Source organism: Bos javanicus, chromosome 5 (assembly GCF_032452875.1).
Source record: "Bos javanicus breed banteng chromosome 5, ARS-OSU_banteng_1.0, whole genome shotgun sequence".
Taxonomy (NCBI): Eukaryota; Metazoa; Chordata; class Mammalia; order Artiodactyla; family Bovidae; genus Bos; species Bos javanicus.
In genome coordinates, this window is record NC_083872.1 from 41,889,390 (window position 1) to 41,909,693 (window position 20,304).

General features: G+C 37.9%; 1 protein-coding gene across 2 annotated transcripts in view; it reads right to left on the reverse strand.

Annotated features, from left to right (window-relative positions):
• REDIC1 (regulator of DNA class I crossover intermediates 1) overlaps window positions 1–20,304 on the reverse strand; it is an 84,536-nt gene that overhangs the window by 21,534 nt on the left and 42,698 nt on the right. For both annotated transcript variants that reach the window (XM_061416465.1, XM_061416466.1), the window contains exons 7-9: window positions 9,324–9,847; window positions 9,050–9,119; window positions 7,328–7,388 (exon numbers count right to left, since the gene is read on the reverse strand). In XM_061416465.1, coding sequence (XP_061272449.1) covers window positions 7,328–7,388; window positions 9,050–9,119; window positions 9,324–9,847 — 655 coding nt within the window. The remainder of the gene's footprint in view (window positions 1–7,327; window positions 7,389–9,049; window positions 9,120–9,323; window positions 9,848–20,304) is intronic.

Sequence of the window (20,304 nt, forward strand, 5' to 3'; positions counted from 1 at the left end):
GCGGATTCTTTACCAACTGAGCTATCAGGCATGCCCTGGCAAAGTGATGCCTCTGAATTTTATTTTCTTGGGCTCCAAAATCACTGCAGATGGTGACTGTAGCCATGAAATTAAAAGATGCTTGCTCCTTGGATGTATAGCTATGACCAATCTAGACAGCATATTTTCATCCAAAGAGCAAACATCTTTTAATTTCATGGCTGCAGTCATCATCTGCAGTGATTTTGGAGCCCAAGAAAATAAAATCTCACACTATTTCCATTGTTACCCCATCTTTTGGCTATGAAGTGACGGGACTGGATGCAATGATCTTTGTTTTTTGAATGTTGTGTTTTAACCAACATTTTCATTTTCCTCTTTAACTTTCATCAAGAGGCTCTTTAGCTTTTCTTCGCTGTCTGCCATAAGAGTGGTGTCATCTGCATACCTGAGGTTACTGATATTCCTCCCGGAAACCTTGATTTCATCTGGTGCTTTATTCAGCCCAGCATTTCACATGATGTTCTCTGCATATAAGTTAAATAATCAAGAGTGACAATATTCAACCTGATGTACTCCTTTCCCAATTTGGAAACAGTTGGTTGTTCCATGTCCAGTTCTAACTGTTGCCTCTTGACCTGCATACAGATTTCTCAGGAAGCAGGTCAGGCGGTCTGGTATTCCCATCTCTTGAAGAATTTTCCACAGTTTGTTGTAATCCACAGAGTCAAAGGCTTTGGCATAGTCAATAAAGCAGAAGAAGATGTTTTTCTGGAACTCTCTTGCTTTTTCGATGATCCAGTGGATGTTGGCAATTTGATCTCTGGTTCCTCTGCCTTTTCTAAAACCAGCTTGAACATCTGGAAGTTCCCAGTTCACATACTGTTGAAACCTGGCTTGGAAAAATTTGAGCATTACTTTGCTAGTGTGTGAGAAGAGTGCAGTTGTGTGGTAGTTTGAGCATTCTTTGGCATTGCCTTTCTTTGGGACTGGAATGAAAACTGACCTTTTCCAGTCTTATGGCCGCTGCTGAGTTTTCCAAATTTGTTGGCTTACTGAGTGCTGCACTTTCACAGCATCATCTTTTAGGATTTGAAATAGCTCAAGTGGAATTTCATCACCTTCACTAGCTTTGTTCATAGTGATGCTTCCTAAGGCCCACTCGACTTCGCATTCCAGGATGTGGAGCTCTAGGTGAGTGATCAAACCATCGTGGTTATCTGGGTCATTCAGATCATTTTTGTATAGTTCTTCTGTGTATTCTTGCCACCTCTTCTTAACAGCTTCTGTTTATGTTAGGTCCATACCATTTCTGTCCTTTATTGTGCCTATCTTTGCATGAAATATTCCCTTGATATCTCTAATTTTCTTGACGAGATCTCTAATTTTTCCCATTCTACTGTTTTCCTCTATTTATTTGCACTGATCACTTAGGAAGGTTTTCTTTTCTCTCCTTGCTCTTCTTCTAGAACTAACACCAAAAGAAAGACGTCCTTTTCATCATAGGGACTAGAATAAAAAAGTAGTAAGTCAAGAGCTACCTGGAGGTACAGGCAAGTTTGGCCTTGGTGTACAAAATGAAGCACATCAAAGGCTAACAGAGTTTTGCCAAAACAATGTATGGGTCATAGCAAACACCCTCTTTCAACAACACAAGAGATGACTCTACACATGGACTTCACCAGATGGTGAAAACCGAAATCCAACTGATTATATTCTTTGCTGCTAAAGATGGAGAAGCTCTGTACAGTCAGCAAAAACAAGACCAAGAGCTGACTGTGGCTCAGATCATGGCTCCTTTATTGCAAAATTCAGACTTAAATGAAGGAAGTAGGGAAAAACCACTATATCATTAATGTATGAACTTAATCAAATCCCTTATGATTATACATTGGAAGTGATAGATTCAAGAGATTAGATCTGGTAGACTGAGTGCCTGAAGAAATATGGATGGAGGTTCGTGACTTTGTACAGGAGGCAGTGATCAAGTCCGTCCCCAAGAAAAAGAAGTGCAAAAATGCAAAATGGTTGTCTGAGTATGCCTTACAAATAGCTGAGGAAGGAAGAGAAGCAAAAAGCAAAGGAGAAAAGGAAAGATATACCCATCTGAAAGAAACAACTAACTAAGAGCCAAATTGAGGAAATGTAAACGTATTGGCTAGATGAGAAAAAAAAAACAAAACCCTCACATTGAGGCAGGTAGAACAGGCTGAGATCAATCTTAGATTACTCTGAGACACCATAAACCTCACCCCAGGTGCAGCAACCCACAATCAGGAAGGAACCTACAACTGAAAGTGTCTTCATTAAGAGCTAATGGTTTGAACCTTATATTTGATTACTGAGATGACCCTCCTAAATATCGAGCTTTGGAAGCCAGTAAAGTCTGTGTCCATGAGATCCAGTTCTCAAAGGGTTTACACAAGCTCCATGTGACTACTCTCTAGGGCTTAGAGTATAGGCAGCCCACTGACACACTCAATCTTTCTGTGAAAGAAGCCTATTAGTTTATCTTCATAGATGTGGCCTTAACAGAAGGCTTCTGATTAAACACATCTAAGGGCAGGCTGTAATTCTCTCCAGGGACCTGAGAGTCTAGGCATTATCTTCATGCTCCTTCTGCTTTGATCTAGGTCACCAGTATCTCCCAGAGATGAGATTATACACACAGCTGGTACCCTAGCTTTTATGGTTTCCATCCTTTGTCTGCCTGGATCTGGTAGCCAATGAATCTTATACTCAGAGGTCCTGTAGCACTGTAACAAATGGAGAAATAGTTCTCAGATAGTCATTCCCCTCAGAGCACAGCACAGAGGCAGCAGACTGAAACATACCCTCAAATCTTTCTGTGAAAGAGGCCTACTTGTGTATCTTAAATCTTCAGCCTCAGGGACAGGATTCTTATTTGACACACTTTTAAGGCATACTGAAATACTTTTCGAAGACCTCAGAACTCAGCAGGTGCTATCTTTGCCCTTTCCTTCTGCCAGATTCTAAGCTGTCACAATGAATGTTACCTGCCATATCAGTAAACAAAGGATGTTTACAGCCTTTGTTCAAGACACCAGCTAGTACAGCCTCCTCTGCCCCCTCCACCTATGGGTGCACCCTGATGGGATTCAGGATGAGAAAACAGGATACTGGACTTAGAGAGTTAAGGTATATATCAAAGAAATTATTTTAAGAAGCCCAGCACTTGCTTCTTCTCACACATAGAGAAGTGCTATATTCAATAACTTGAGATATCTGGTTTTTCTTTAATGATCCTTTAGTGCTGACTGTTTGCTGCTTTTGTAAAAACACCTGTATATTCTGACTCCTCCCTTAGCCTGAAGGAACAGTTCCTTGGAGCTATCTGAGAGACTGTCCCCTGGGCAAAAGACCCTAGTATGCCTGCTCAAAAAAAAATCCAAAAAAACACAAAAAACATAATTCAACTTTCAGGATGTGATTTTTTTTTTCAGTTGACACTGGTAGCACACATCTGGTACCCTGACTTTTGAGGCTGCTGCCCAAAGGACACGTCTCTTGATATCTGGCTCCAGTGGCCTGTGTGGCTTAGTGTTCACAGGTTTAACAGGTTGTTGGTTGTTGGTGTAGTCACTAAGTCATGTCCAACTCTTGTGAACCCATGGACTATAGCCTGCTAGCCTCCTCTGTCCATGAGATTTTCCAGGCAAGAATACTGCAGTGGGTTGCCATTTCCTCTCCAGGGTTCGACAGGGTGTTTGAGAATTGTTTCTTTGTTCAATAGGGTGGTAGCAAACAAATAAAAACTCTCAACTGGTTATCACACCAGGTCTCAGTATAGACGGGGCAGACAGAAATCCACATCTCAAAGTCTTCTCATGAAAGTATATTTACATATCTTATAAGCTATTGGCTGAGGGTCCAGCTTCAAATCAGACTAAACCTATATTTTGACTGGCAGGTTCTGGCATACCCACAACTAGGAGCCAGTTAAAGTAAACTAAGATGCTTAGACAATCACAAAAATTTGAGAGACAACCAAGACCTAGGGCAAGGTTGAAACACAGTGATCATCACTTACATGAAGCCACTCCTTCAAGACTATGAGAGGCAACCTTCTTATCTAATGCATGAAAACCAACAGAGTGTTAGGAAAATGAAGAAACAGAAGAATATTTTCCAGATGAAAGAAAAAGATAAAACCTTAGAAAAACACCTTATTGAAATGGAGGTAACTGATTTACCTTATACCTTACAAAATAACGGTCAAAATAATTGATCACTGAGGTCAGGACATCAACATGTGAACAAAGTGAGAATTTCAACAAAGAAACATAAAATAAAGGAAAGTCCCAAACAGAAATCAGAGCCTAAGAATACAATAACTGGGCCTAAAAATACAATAGAAAGCTTCAACAGAAGACCAGATTAAGATGAAGAAATGATCAGAAGACTGAAAATAGGGAAAGGAACCTAGCCAATCAGAGTATCAAAAAAAGATAAAGGAATGAAAAAGAGTGAAAATACAAAAATGCAGTAAAGGACTTATGGGACACTATCAAGTGGACCAATATTCACATTACAGGAGTCCAAAAAAGAACAGAAGAATTAAAAACGGCAGAAAAATGATTTGAAAAAAAATAGCCAATAACTTCCCTAACATGGGAAAGTAAACATCCTTCCAAATACTAGAAGACAATACAGTTCCAAGAAAGATGAATCCAAAGAGACTCATAAAGACATTAACTTATCAAAAGTTAAAAACAAGGAGAGAATCTTAAAAGCAGCAAGAGAAAAACAACTTGTTATGTACAAGGGAAGCCTCATAAGACCAGCACCAGGTTTTTCACCACAAACTTTTCAGTCCAGTTCAGTGCCATGATCTTAGTTTTCTGAATGCTGAGTTTTAAGCCAGCTTTTTCACTCTCCTCTTTCACTTTCATCAAGAGGCTCTTTAGTTCTTCACTTTCTGCCATAAGGGTGGTGTCATCTGCATATCTGAGGTTATTGGTATTTCCCCGGTAATTTTCATTCCAGCTTGTGCTTCATCCAGCCCGGCATTTCGCATGATGTACTCTGCATATAGTTAAATAAGCAGGGTGACAATATACAGCCTTGATGTACTCCTTTCCAATTTGGAACCAGTCCGTTGTTCCATGTCTGGCTCTAATTGTTGCTTCTTGACCTGCATACAGGTTTCCCAGGAGGCAGATTAAATGGTCTGATATTCCCATCCCTTTAAGAATTTTCCACAGTTGATTGTGAACTACAGTCAAAGGCTTTAGTGTACTCACTGAAGCAGATGTTTTTCTGGAATTCCCTTGACTTCTCTGTGATCTAGCGAATGCTGGCAATTTGATCCCTGGTTCCTTTGCCTTTTCTAAATGCAGCTTGTACAACTGGAAGTTCTAAGTTCACCTACTGCTGAAGCCTAGCTTGAAGGATTTTGAGCATTACTTTGCTAGTATGTGACATGAATGCAACTGTATGGTAGTTTGAACATTGTTTTAGGTGGTAGGTTTTGGTTTCTTTTTGAAATTTTTCTTGCTTCTTGATGAAGTCCTGTATTGCTGTAAATTTCCCTCTTAGAACTGACATTTTAATTATATGTCTTACTATGGGTCTGTTTGAGTTCATCTTATTTGGAACCCTCTTTGCTTCCTGTCCCTGAACATCTATTTCCTTCTTTAGTTTTGGGGATTTTTCAGCCATAGTATCTTCATATACATTTTTATTAACCTACTCTCTCTCCTCTCCTGGCAGCCCTATGATGTGAATGTTGACACCCTTAACGTTATACTAGAGATCTCATAGATTACATTCATTTTTCTTCATTTGTCTTTCTGTTGTTCTGATTTAGTGATTTCCATTATACTAAATTCCAGATCATTTATGCATTCTCCATCATTTAGTCTGCTATTCATTCCTTCTAGTCTGTTTTTTCTAATCTCAGATACTGAATTATCTTTTTGTATTGCATTTTTTAATATTTTCTAGATCCTTGTTAAAGTGACCAATGTTTAGGTAGATTATTTTCCCTAATTCAGTTAACAGTTTTATTACTGGTGTTTTGAATTATTTATCTGGTAAATTGTTTGTTCATTAGTTTTTCAGAGGCTTTCTCTTGCTCTTCCAATTGAGAATAGTTTCTCTGCCTTTGTATTTAACTTTCTATGCCTCTATGAATTTAGGTGAAATATTTGCCTAGTGTGGTCTTGAAGGGGTATTTCTTATGTGGGAGCATCCGTATGCAGACTGCATGTGCCCAATGTCTTTGGTGGGATGACTGGATTGATGTGGATTCTAGGCATGTCTTTCTTCAGGTTGTGCTGGTAGTGATCACCTTGGAAGGGGGTGATGCTAAAGACAGAAGCACTAGAGCCTGCTCAGGGTTCTAGTGCCTGGACTTCCTCTCTGAAGCAGGACTTCCTCTCAGCTCAGTGGCCATCACTGCCATGTCAGGGGCAGGGTCTGGTCCCAAGCTGCTACAGTAGAAGCTCTGGAGGTTATTTTTTCATTGTCATTTATGTCAAGCTAATTTCTTATTTTCTTTTTGATTTCACCATCAGCTCATTGGTTCTTTAGTAGCACATTTAAAAAAAATTTTAATTGAAGGATAGTTGCTTTACAATTTTATGTTAATTTCTTTAGTGCAACCATGTAAATCAGCCATGCCACCCACCCCCCACAAGAGTTTTCCTCCCACTCCCTCATCCCACCCCTCTAGGTCATCACAGAGCACCAGGCTGGACTCCCTGTATTATATAAAGCACATGTTTCAGTCTAAATATAATCATGTTTTCTCATCATTCTTTCTGTGATTTCTCAATTTGTAATGTTGTGTCATGAAAAGATGTTTGGAATATTAATAATTACTATCCTGTTACATTTATTGAGGCTGGTTTCATGTCTTAGTATATGGTCTATCCTAGAGAATGTTCCATGCACTCTTGAATAGAACGTGTATTCTTTCGTGAATGAATGATTCATACACCCTTTTAATGAGCAGGTATTATGACTTAAGTAACCAATGTTTATATAAGTTTCAGTATTCTTAAATATATAACTATATTCACCTGTAGCACATTTAAACCTGTAAATAAATTTCATCCTGGAATAAATTTTACAGGACTTACAGAAAGAACTTTAAATTCATCTATATTGGTTTGAAATAAGGCACATTACAGTTTCTAAAATGTTGTTAATTTTATTTCTAGATCCAAGCAATAATTTTCCCAAAGTAAAAAAAAAATGCGTAAAGGTTACCCTAAACAGAAATTTTTCAGAAAGAGCTAACCAAAATTAATTTCAAATACTAAGATATGACATGATAATACAACTCACTTAACTGGAAAGAAAATGTAAGACTGTACTTTACCTCACCAACTCCAAAGTCCCATGATTGCTCAGAATGCAATTCTTCCAAAGGGATATTATCTCTAAGGGTTATAAATAAGACAGTATTAGAATGTGCTTTAATCCCTCTGAAATTACTGTTCTAAATTATGACACCCAAAGTTGATTAAAGGTCAGAATTATAAGGGAAAGTGAAGTCACTCAGTCGTGTCCAACTCTTTGTGACCCCATGGACTGTAGCCTGCTAGGCTGTTCTGTCAATGGGATTCTCCAGGCAAGGATAGTGGAGTGGGTTGCCATTTCCTTCTCTAGATTATAGGGAAGTTTTTAAAAATAAGGATTCACAAGCTCTATCTTAAGGAGTCTATATGTAGGCCAAACTTGATATTTTCTATTTTAAAAACACCCTCAAGTGATAAGTATCTGCATATAGAGTTGGGAGCCATATTCTAAATCATCTTCATAAAGTATATTTTAAAATTCAAGTTTTAACATTCTATTTCTCATTCATGGGACTGAATATTTGGAAGTTTTTACAATGAAGAACCTAAGCTGATTTTGTTAAATAAATGGTGAATCTCTTTTTTAATTAATTTAGTGACAGTCCCATAAAAATGGCATCTAATATTCTTTGTACTAATAGATATTTTACATATTTCTTAAGAAAGTATTCTCAAAATAAAAATCTATTCTAATTCATGATTTTCAATTACCAAGACTGAAAATAAATAATAAATAAATAAATCATAACTATTTCCAAGAAAGTTGTTTATTCTGAACCGTTTTAATTATCTATAATATCAGTCCTATAAATTGTTGATATGCTTGTTTATGCTATTAACCTTTGACTTCTATTACTCCCTCAATTCTGAGTCTACATTAACCAAGCAAATTTCCCATGGAGAGCTGCCAAAATGTAGAAAATATGCTTCTCGTGCCAGTCAGCATTCCTATATATGTCATCCTTCTATTTCTTATTATAAATTAATAAATTGACATTATGGAGGGTAAATAAACTTGCTGAACACATCAATCAGTTTTTTCAAATCAACTAACGCTACGAGGAGTTAACCAACACAACTAACACCAGAAGGAGATCCAACCAGTCTATCCTAAAGGAAATCAGTCCTGAATATTCATTGGTAGGACTGATGCTGAAACTCCAATTCTTTGGCCACATGATGTGAAGAACTGACTCACTAGACAAGACCCTGATGCTGGTAAAGATTGAAGGCAGGAGGAGAAGGGGATGACAGAGGATGAGATGGTTGGATGGCACCACTGACTCGATGGACAGGAGTCTAAGTAAGCTCTGGGAGTTGGTGACGGACAGGGAAGCCTGGAGGGCTGCAGTCACAAATGAGCGGCTGAACACTACAACTTAGATATTTTTGCACTGGTTAATATGAGGACCAAATTATCAACTAGGGTGATATTATCAAGGTTCTGACAACTGATTTTTTTAAAAATATTTATTTGGCTGCACCAGGTCTTTAGTTGCAGCAAGCAAACTCTTAGTTGTTGTATGTGGGATCTAGTTCCCTGAGGAGGAATTGAATCTGGACCTCCTGCATTGAGAGCATTGAATCTTAGCCACTGGACCACCAGGGAAGTCCCTGACAACTGATTTCTGAGTCCAGTCTGCCCACCCTAAGACAGCAATATGTCTACTTCACTTTGTATCCTTCAAAGTGCGTTATTTTAGACAACAACTGGCATTCTTCAGATTCTTCTAAAAACTTACATATGATTCACTTGGTATTTCTGTATTTTTTCCTGGTATATCTTCTCTTGGTAATCATTTTCAAATTTTCCTTTAAAATAAAAGTATGCATTGAAATAAAACCTTAGTATGACACATATGAAGGGATGGCACTGGTTCACAATGTCATATAATGTCATCCTATTTTTAATTTCAGATTCCTCAAAACACACACACATACACACACATATATTCATTAAAACTAAAAACAAAAAAAAATCCAACAGATAATTACATTTTCATATATAACACCAACCTTTTTCATTAGAGCTGGCTGAATAAAAATCTTTCTCAAAAGATGTACTAAAATTATTTCTTTCATTATTCTTGTACTCTTTCTGGCAAATCTTGTTTGGCTGACACTTTTCTGAATGACTTGATATTTTAAAAGTAGAATTACTAAAACCCAACTCTAGATCTGTAAAAATACTTTTAATGTGGCTATCCGTGAAATGGTTTTTATCAGAATCAATGACTGCATACGTATCTCGTGTATTATCATAACCATACTTGTCAAAGGTTTCCTTTATCTTCTGTTGGTCTATGTTTAATAAATTGATCATATTTTTACTAATAAAAGAGTCACAGTTATCTGATAGAAGGCTGGAGGTTTGCTGGTTCATATCTTCATTTGAAAACTTTTTTCTATTTTCTTTCCAAATATGTTGTAATGAGTTACTTTCAGTAATGAAGGGTGACTGTCTTCTCTCATCCATGCTTCCACCATCTTCACCTACAACTACAGTAGGTGTCCTTGTAAGGAAGTTTCTATTTCCTGGACTTTAGGATAAATAAAAACATATTTAGCAAGAAAAGAGCAGGGCATTCTCATTCAGAAACACCTGAAGCTAAATTCTAACGGAACATATTGAGTAGCTATTAACATTTAAGCAGGCCGTGTTTACATTTTTTTAATTTAAATAAATGATATTGCCTTGAGTGGAAATTTGTTTAATATGCTATCCTAGTATCTTAGTGAGTATAAAAATAATCTATACTTAATTTTGTACTTCAACATGAAATACTAGTATTTAGTTCAACTTGCATTATATTAACAAAAGATGACTAATCCCATAATAATGTCTATGGAATAACCTAGACAAACTCTGAACATAAATACTGCTTCATTTAAATAAAGATATTTTGAAGACTATGCAAGGAAGAAAATTATCCCTAGTTGTTGGGGGCCAGAGTGAGGTACTCTGCCCGTGACAAAGGTCATGAGGAAGGAGGCTCGACATACGCAAAGGCGGGATCGAGCCTCAGGAGTCCCCCTGGAACTCCTCGAGCATCTACCCCCATTACCAGAGCCTGCCTACTTTACTACTTTGTGCTCTCACCTACATCTCTGACTTTACGGGGGGCTGTCCCCCACCACCTCTTTCGGAGAAGGAGTTAACCTAGAGCTCCAGTTAATAATAATTCCTGGACGTGATAAGAGTGTTTTAACCTACAAACTCCTCTGAAGGTTCTCTAGCCTGCCTGACAGGCTTGTCCGGCCACATGTGATTGCTCACAGCCTCCCAACCGTGAGAGGTACGAGATGCTTTAAACCTTCTAAAAACAGGTTCCTTAGAAAAGTTAGAAAACTATTAGTATAATGGGCTGATTAGAAATTGTATTGGTGAAGGGTTTTTCATTTGTTGAGCCAATGTTTGTTGCTAAGTCTCCACATCCCCTGCCCTTACACACATTAATGAATATATAGAAGAAATAAGTATTAACCTTTGATATTAATCATGTTAGACCTTAGGCTAAGTAAATTCTTTCCTTAACTAAAACCCACTACACCGTCACCCTATAGGAATGTAACTTTATTTGGGTGGCGTCTGTTTTAAGAATAATCACCCCTGGAGAAATAAGTGTCCTGGTTGACTGACCGCTGTCACAAGGAGAGGGTCATAAATTGTCAGTAGGCCCCTCTGGCCAGAAGATGATGTAACACCCCTAAGACCTCTGTATACATTTGTATGAAGCACCTGACTTTGATAAAAGTCAGGACTGCTGGCCCCGCGTGACTTTTGCATGACATCTCAGTGTATAAAAGTAGACCACGGAAAATAAAGAATTGGGATCAGTTTCTCAAAATACTGGTCTCCCCATGTCGCTCTCTCTCTCACTCTGGTTGAGTCTCCATCTGGAGCGCGGAACCCGCCATGCTTACTAATTATGCCTGGGCTTCTAAGATCCGACCGGGGAGGCCTCAGTGTCTTCTCTCCTTCGGGAGAACGGAAGGATGCCTGCGGCCTACGTAAGTGGTGCAAGCTTCTTGTCTTGAAGTTTTATTGGTCTCCCGTGTAAACCAAGCTACTCTGCCTCTTTTCTCCACTGAATTTTCCTACTGAACTATCCTCATCCTATTACTCTTTATATCTTTGATAAAATATTTAAATAAATAGGTCGCCGACGCCATCCCCACTTCGAATACCCTGGATCAGCCGGGGCAGGACCCCGGCACCTAGTGTTAAAATGTCAAATAAAATTGTTATTAGGACATTCTATAAGATATTTCTCAGTCTAACAAGGACCTCAACCTATCAAAATCTCTCTCAAGTTTCCAAGGAAGAGCAATATACATACAAATGTATACATAAGTATTGATAATAAATCCAAGAGAAAAGATGAATTAGAAAAAAAGGTCTAAGTACCTTGCAAATTCCCTTCTAATGCAGAAATCATAATTCTAAACTATGTCCAATTTATATAAAAGTATCAAAACTATCATGGAAAGTAACTGGAAATCAAGATATTCTGAATTTTGTTGCCTTTAGTAGCTACAAATTTACATAGTATTGGTTTTTTTCCCAGAGATTAGAGATACCAACTAAAACTATGATTGAGTTCCAATTTTATTTTTAATTAATGCACTACTCTGTTCTAGGCAGTGAGTATGTCATGTATTGTGGACAGAGAGATAAAATATTTCAGTATTAAGGTACTAAGGAGAGAGAGATGTTTTGTCCATGAATGCTCACAGGTCATGATCCTGCATTATTTCTCAATACGGGTCTTACTGGTATTTGGGGTAGAATAATGAAATCACTGCAGCCATGAAATTAAAAGACGCTTACTCCTTGGAAGGAAAGTTATGACCAACCTAGATAGCATATTGACAAGCAGAGACATTACTTTGCCAACAAAGGGCCGTCTAGTCAAGGCTATGGTTTTTATAGTGGTCATGCATGGATGTGAGAGTTGGACTGTGATGAAAGCTGAGCGCCGAAGAATTGATGCTTTTGAACTGTGGTACTGGAGAAGACTCTTGAGAGTCCCTTGGACTGCAAGGAGATCCAACCAGTCCATTCTGAAGGAGATCAGCCCTGGGATTTCTTTGGAAGGAATGATGCTAAAGCTGAAACTTCAGTACTTTGGCCACCTCATGCGAAGAGTTGACTCATTGGAAAAGATGTGATGCTGGGAGGGATTGGGGGCAGGAGGAGAAGGGGATGACAGAGGATGAGATGGTTGGATGGCATCACTGACTCGATGGACGTGAGTCTGAGTGAACTCTGGGAATTGGTGATGGACAGGGAGGCCTGCCGTGCTGCGATTCATGGGGTTGCAAAGAGTCGGACACGACTGAGCAACTGAACCGAACTGAACTGAATGTTATTCTGTTATACCAAAAGACATAACCTACAGTATGCAATAATATACACTATCAACACCAAAGAAAATTCTGTTACTCTAAATGAGAAAATAAATTTAAAAGCACTGCATAAGTTAGAAAGCATACTACAAATGTAAATAATCATTCTAAACATTTGCAAAAATGTGCCAGAATTGAAAGAGACACGTGTAGCCAATGTTCATCGCAACACTGTTTATAATAGCCAGGACACGGGAGCAACCTAGATGTGCATCAGCAGACGAATGGATAAGAAAGTTGTGGTACATATACACAATGGAATATTACTCAGCCATTAAAAAGAACACATTTGAATCAGTTCTAATGAGGTGGATGGAACTGGAGCCTATTATACAGAGTGAAGTAAGTCAGAAAGAAAAACACTGATACAGTAACATATACAGTAACATATACAATATACTAATACATATATATGAAATTTAGAAAGATGGTACTGATAACCTTATATGCGAGACAGCAAAAGAGACACAGATGTATGGAACAGTCTTTTGGATTCTGTGGGAGAAGGCGAAAGTGGGATGATCTGAGAGAATAGCATTAAAACATGTATATTAGCATATGTGAAACAGATCGCCAGTCCAGGTTCAATGCATGAGACAGGGTGCTCAGGGCTGGTGCACTGGGATGACCCAGAGGGATGGAATGGGGAGGGAGCAGGGAGGGGGGTTCAGCATGGGGAACACATGTAAATCCATGGCTGATTCATGTCAATGTATGGCAAAACCCACTACAATATTGTAAAGTAATTAGACTCCAATTAAAATAAATTTAAAAAATAAGGTATTTACAGTAGTAATCTATAGGGAGTGAAATTGTGATTTTTTTAAAAATTTATTTTTGGTTGTCTGAATTTATTTTTCTTAAAAGGTACATGTACTGTTTCTATGATAATATAATAATATTTTAAATCAACTAAATAAAAAATTAAACACAAAAAAAATTTGCAAAAATGCGGGCAATAGAAAAGTGTATAGTAAACAGTTGTTGTTCACATGAAATAGACTAGAAGATGCAAAAAAAAAAATTTAGAAAGTGAAAAGGGCTATCCTATAGCCAATTATTACCACAGTACATAGAGAGGAGAAATTATTTTGATTGAGATAAATCAGGCAGGTGGCATTTGAATTGGGGACCGAATGTTGGGAAGAATTGTTACTTATGCAAATGGAAGAGAGAAATGATGGTAAACATATAAAAGACATATTAAGACAAATAAATACAGTTTCCTTAACAATTTATTTTTCCTAGAGATAAATATAAAATTTATCAAAATTATATACCAAAATAGTGATAAAGTTATTATCTGAATAAACAGTATTCAACAGGTATTTAATATAAGCCTGCTGTTTCTAAGTTGCTTCAGTTGTGTCCAACTCTTTGTGACCTGATGGACCATAGCCCACCAGACTTTTCCATCCCTGGGATTCTTCAGGGTTGCCATGCCCTCTTCCAGGGGATCTTCCTGACTCAGGGATCAAAATCACATCTCTTGTCTCCTGCATTGGCAGGGACTTCTTTACCACTAGTGCCCAATGTATGCCTACTATGTAGTAAGGAGACAGTAGAGTTTACATTCTAGTGAAAAAATATATTAAACAAATAAATAATTAACAATTATTAAGTACAATGAATGGAAAAAATTAAACAAATAAAAAGATACTAACAGCTCCTTTAGACATGCTACAGGATCACATGATGGAATAACATGTTGGAGGTCCTATTTCAGATAGTTTTATCAGCAAAGTCCCTAATAAGGAAATGATAAGTAAGCTAAAGGTACAGAAGGGTTACACATGTGAAGAAAGGAGTAAATACACCTCTGGGGGATGGACTAATAAGCACAAATGCAAAATCTACAGCATGTTTGAGAAATGAAAAGAGGAGGAATAAGACCAGATTATAATCAGTAAAAGAAAACTTATGAGTTAAGGTTTAAACACAAAAGGGCCAAAAATCATGCAGAGCTTTATTTCTGAAAAGAGTAATAAGAAATACTTTAAGATTCTAAGTACAAAAACAAAATCAACTACTTTCTGCCTTGGAAAATATCAGTCTGATTGCTGGGTAAATATGAATTTCAGGACTTTTGACTGACCACATGAAGTAAAAGAGACCAGATTAACCCTCCCAACTGACACAATTCAAAAACTAGACAAAATACATGAGACAATGATTTTCAGACATTGGCCATTAGGTATAACAGGATAATGATTCCTGAGAGAGAGAAAGCAAATTAAATGAACCCCATAACTGCCCCTAGTTTACTGCCTTGAGACTGTCTGTATCCATGCCACAGAATACTTGGAGAAACCTAGTCAGAGTCCTAAGAATTCCCTTCTTGAGGAAACAGAGCTGAGGGTTCAGGGAGACCACAGAAAACAGAATTCACAAGGCAGAGTACCATGAAGGAGGATGTTTCAAAAAAGCAAGCTCTGGAGATTTACAGAGAGTTATCAAATTTTTAACCAAGTACTCACCAGCAAATGCATATGAAGCAATTACTCAAGACTGGGAAAAGAAATCCAACATGAGAAGATGGGACAATTTCAGGAACTCAAAGATGGGAACATTTTGTGTTTCCATCAACCAGAGTGGAAAATTTTGTAATCCAAAGAAAACTAGAGAAGACTCAGAAGAGTATTGCCTCAGCAGAGGGCAAAGTAGCCACAGACTGAATGAAGGTGTACCTGGTGCTGCTTAACAAATTCTAATGCAAGTTTCAAAATAATCATGTTACTTCCAAGTAACTAAACTGTATCCCAGAACAAAGCTTAGGATGATCTATAGGAATATGAGACTTCCAGAAACCAAAAAGATGATTTACAAGGTGTAGAATCTAAACAAAATTATCAGGACTGCAAAGAAGCAGAAAGTTGCTGTCTCTAATAAGGAGGAAAATCAGTTGTTAGAAACAGACTAAGAAATGACACAAAATGATATACTTTAACTTTATACACAAGGACACTAAAAGATTTATTCTAACTATATTCCTTATTTCAAGAAGCTAGACAAAAGATTAAGCATGTTGAATAGACATCTGGAAAATAAACAGAGCAGTTAAATCAAACTTCTAGAGATGAAAAATGCACTGAATAGATTTACCGGTATTGGATACCAAAGAAGATACAATTAGTAAATTTGAAGTTCTAATAAAATCTATATAAAATGAAAGGAAAGGAAAAAATTTTTAAATAAATAGAGCATCAGTAAACTGTTTAACAACTTCAGTTGGACAACTTTATATATTATTTAGATTCCCAAAGAAGAGGGGAGAAGTATCAGAAAAAATATTTGAAAAATTAATGACTGAATTTTTTTCAAATTTGGTAAAAACAGTAAGTCCACAAATCCAAGAAACTCAACACATCCCAAACACAAGAAATAGAAAACAAACATTCTAATCCTAATGGAGAGAAATCTATAGTAGAAAATTTGTAGTAGAGAATCCGTAATAAAAAAAAAAACTTAAAAACAGAGAAAAATACATGTTATATACACAGATATTTAGATATTTAGCAAACTTCTAGTTGGAAACAATGCCACTCAAATGTCTTTGAAAAATGGCACTCATCCCTGACCGAACGTGAGGTCTTATACTCAAGGTGTTTAAAAACCTCCTCCAACTCATCATTGACTGACCTCTGAGCATGGCTTTTCAGCTGTAAATATCTATGTTCAAAGAAAGATACCAAATTACTAAGTTAAACGTACATCTTAAGAAAATAGAAAAAAAGAAGAGCAAACTAAATCCAAAGTAAGTAGAAAAAGGAAATCATAAACGTCGTTGGAAGCATGGCGTCTTTAACACTGGACTACAAAGGTAAGTCCCCCTTTATATTTTAAACATGTAAGTTGTTTCATTTTCTTGAAGTGATATTCTTGCTTTTTAAAATCTATCTGTGAATAATTTTGGAAGCCTTCCATAAAAATTTTAAATAATTATTAGCAGCTGATTTAGTGCATTTATGGAACATGGGCGATTTCAATATATCATCACATTGATTTTTCCATATAACCCTGAAGGAAAGATGCTATCACTAGTCTAGATGAGGTAGACGAAATGACAAAAGATATAAATAAGTCAGCTACAGTCTCATGACTAATAAATAAGAGATCTACTTTTCAAAATAAGTTTGACACAAGGTATAATATCTGTATTTTTAAAAATTTCTTTTAAAATCTATATTTGCAAACAAAATACATCCCTGCTAAACTGTCTCTAGTTGAGTAAGCCAGATGAAGGGGAGTCATCACCTTGTCAGTTCTGTCTCCTTTGATTTTCACAATTTCTCTTAAATATTGACCAGGAATGTACTTTTTAACATTTCTCTAATTTCTGCAGAGTTATCTATAGAAGAACCCTGGACAAAATTGATCTTATGCCTCTTTTGCATCCAGTATTTGGAGATGATTTAGACTAAACTTCAGTCATTATCATTTAGACTCAAATTTAAAATATCCAGTTCTGGATAATTTCTTCTTCCATGAGAAGGTTTCTAGGCCCTTTCAGTTCTCTAGCCACTGTCAGTTCAGTTCAGTCGTTCAGTTGCGTCCAACTCTTTGCGACCCCATGGACTGCAGGACACCAGGCTTCCCTGTCCATCGCCAAATCCCAGAGCTTATTCAAACTCATGCCCATCGAGTCGGTGATGCCATCCAACAATTTCATCCTCTGTGATCCTCTTCTCCTCCTGCCTTCAATCTTTACCAGCATCAGGGTCTTTTCAAATGAGTCCATTCTTCACATCAGGTGGCCAAAGTATTGGGAGTTTCAGCTTCAGCATCAGCCCTTCCAATGAATATTCAGGATTGATTTCCTTTAGGATTGACTGGTTTCATCTCCTTGCAGTCCAAGGGACTCTCAAGAGTCTTCTCCAACACCACAGTTCAAAAGCATCAATTCTTTGGCACTCAGCTTTCTTCACAGTCCAACTCTCATATCCATACATGACTACTAGAAAAACCACAGCTTTAACTAGATGGGCCTTTGTTGGCAAAGTAATGCCTCTGCTTTTTAGGTCCATGAATCAAGGTAAACTGAAAGTGATCAAACAGGAAATGGAAAGAGTGAACATCAACATTTTAGGAATCAGTGAACTAAAATGGACTGGAATGGGCGAATTTAACTCGGATGACCATTATATCTACTACTGTAAGCAAGAAGAAATGGAGTAGCCCTCATAGCCAACAAAAGAGTCCAAAATGCAATACTTAGGTGCAATCTCAAAAATGACAGAATGATCTTTGTTTCCAAGGCAAACCATTCAATATTATAGTAATCCAAGTCTATGCCCCAACCAGTAATGCTGAAGAAGCTGAAGTTGAACGGTTCTATGAAGACTTATAAGACCTTCTGGAACTTACACCCAAAAGATGTCCTTTTCATTATAGGGGACTGGAATGCAAAAGTAGGAAGGCAAGAGATACCTGGAACAATAGGCAAATTTGGCCTTGAAGTACAAAATGAAGCAGGGCAAAGGCTAACAGTTTTGCCAAGAAAACGCACTGTTTGCCAACAAAGAGCAAGCACTCTTTTCCAACAACACAAGATGACTCCACACATGGACATCACGAGATGGTCAACACCAAAATCATATTGATTATATTCTTTGCAGCCAAAGATGGAGAAACTCTATAAACAGTCAGCAAAAACAAGACCGGGAGCTGACTGTGGCTCAGATCATGAACTCCTTAATGTAAAATTTAGACTGAAATGGAAGAAACTATGGAAAACCACTAGACCATTCAGATATGACCTAAATCAAATCCCTTATGATTATACAGTGGAAGTGACAAATAGATTAAGGGAACAGATCTGATAGAGTGCCTGAAGAACTATGGATAGAAGTTTATGACAGTGTACAGTAGGCAGTGATCAAAACCAACCCCAAGAAAAAGAAATACAAAAAGGCAAAATGGTTGTCTGAGGAGGCCTTACAAATAGCTGAAAAAAGCAGAGAACCAAAAGGCAAAAATAAAAAAGGAAAGATATACCCATGTGAATGCAGAGTTCCAAACAATAGCAAGGAGAGATAAGAAAGCCTTCCTCAGTGATCAATGCAAAGAAATAGAGGAAAACAATAGAATGGGAAAGGTTAGGGATCTCTTCAAGAAAATTAGAGACACCTAGGGAACGTTTCTGGAGAAGGCAATGGCACCCCACTCCAGTACTCTTGCCTGGAAAATCCCATGGACCGAGGAGCCTGGTTGGCTGCAGTCCATGGGGTCGCTAAGAGTCAGACACGACTGAACGACTTCATTTTCACTTTTCACTTTCATGCACTGGAGAAGGAAATGGCAACACACTCCACAGTTCTTGCCTGGAGAATCCCAGGGATGGGGGAGCCTGGTGGGCTGCCATCTACGGGGTCGCACAGAGTCGGACATGACTGAAGCGACTTAGAAGCAGCAGCAGCAGGGAACATTTCATGCAAAGATGGGCACAATAAAGGACAGAAATGGTATGGACCTAATAGAAGCAGAGGATATTAAGAAGAGGTGGCAAGAATACAAAGAAAGTAAAGTGAAGTCGCTCAGTCGTGTCCGACTCTTTCCGACCCCATGGACTGTAGACTATCAGGCTCCTTCGTCCGTGGGATTTTTCCAGGCAAGAGTGCTGGAGTGGATTGCTATTTCCTTCTCCAGGGGATCTTCCCGACCCAGGAATCGAGCCCAGGTCTCCCGCATTGCAGGCAGACACTTTACCGTCTGAGCCACCAGGGAAGCCCACACAGAAGAACCATACAAAAAAGATGTTCATGACCCAGATAATCATGATGGTGTGAGATCACTCACCTACAACCAGACATTCTAGAATGCAAAGTCAAGTGGACCTTAGGAAGAAGCATCACTACGAACAAAGCTAGTGGAGGTGATGGAATTCCAGTTGATCAATTTCAAATCCTAAAAGGTGATGGTGTGAAAGTGCTGCACTCAATATGCCAGCAAATTTGGAAAACTCAGCAGTGGCCATAGGACTGGAAAAGGTCAGTTTTCATTCCAATCCCAAAGAAAGACCTTGCCAAAGAATGCTCAAACTAGTCACTGTAACGCAACAATAATAGAAGCTCTATTTACACATTTTTGAGGCTTCCCAGGTGGCACTGGAAAAAAAAGGATCTGCTTCACTGACTGCAGTAAAGCCTTTGACTGTGTGGATCACAAAAAAATGTGGAAAATTAATAAAGTGATAGGGATACCAGACACCACCTTACCTGACTCCTGAGAAACCTGTATGCAGGACAGAAAGCAACAATGGACATGGAAAACTGCACATGGAAAAACGAACTGGTTCAAAATTGGGAAGGAGTATGTCAAGGCTGTATATTATCATCCTGCTTATTTAACTTATATGCATAGTAGTACATCACATGACATGCTGGGCTGGGGGACTCATAGGCTGGAATCAAGATTACCTGGAGAAGTATCAACAATCTCAGATATGCAGATTAAACCACTTTAATGGCAGATAATGAAGAGGAACTAAAGAGCCTCTTGATGAAGGTGAAAGTGGAAATGCTGGCTCAAAAGTCAACATTCAAACATGAAGATCATGGCATCCAGTCCTATCACTTCATGGCAAATAGAT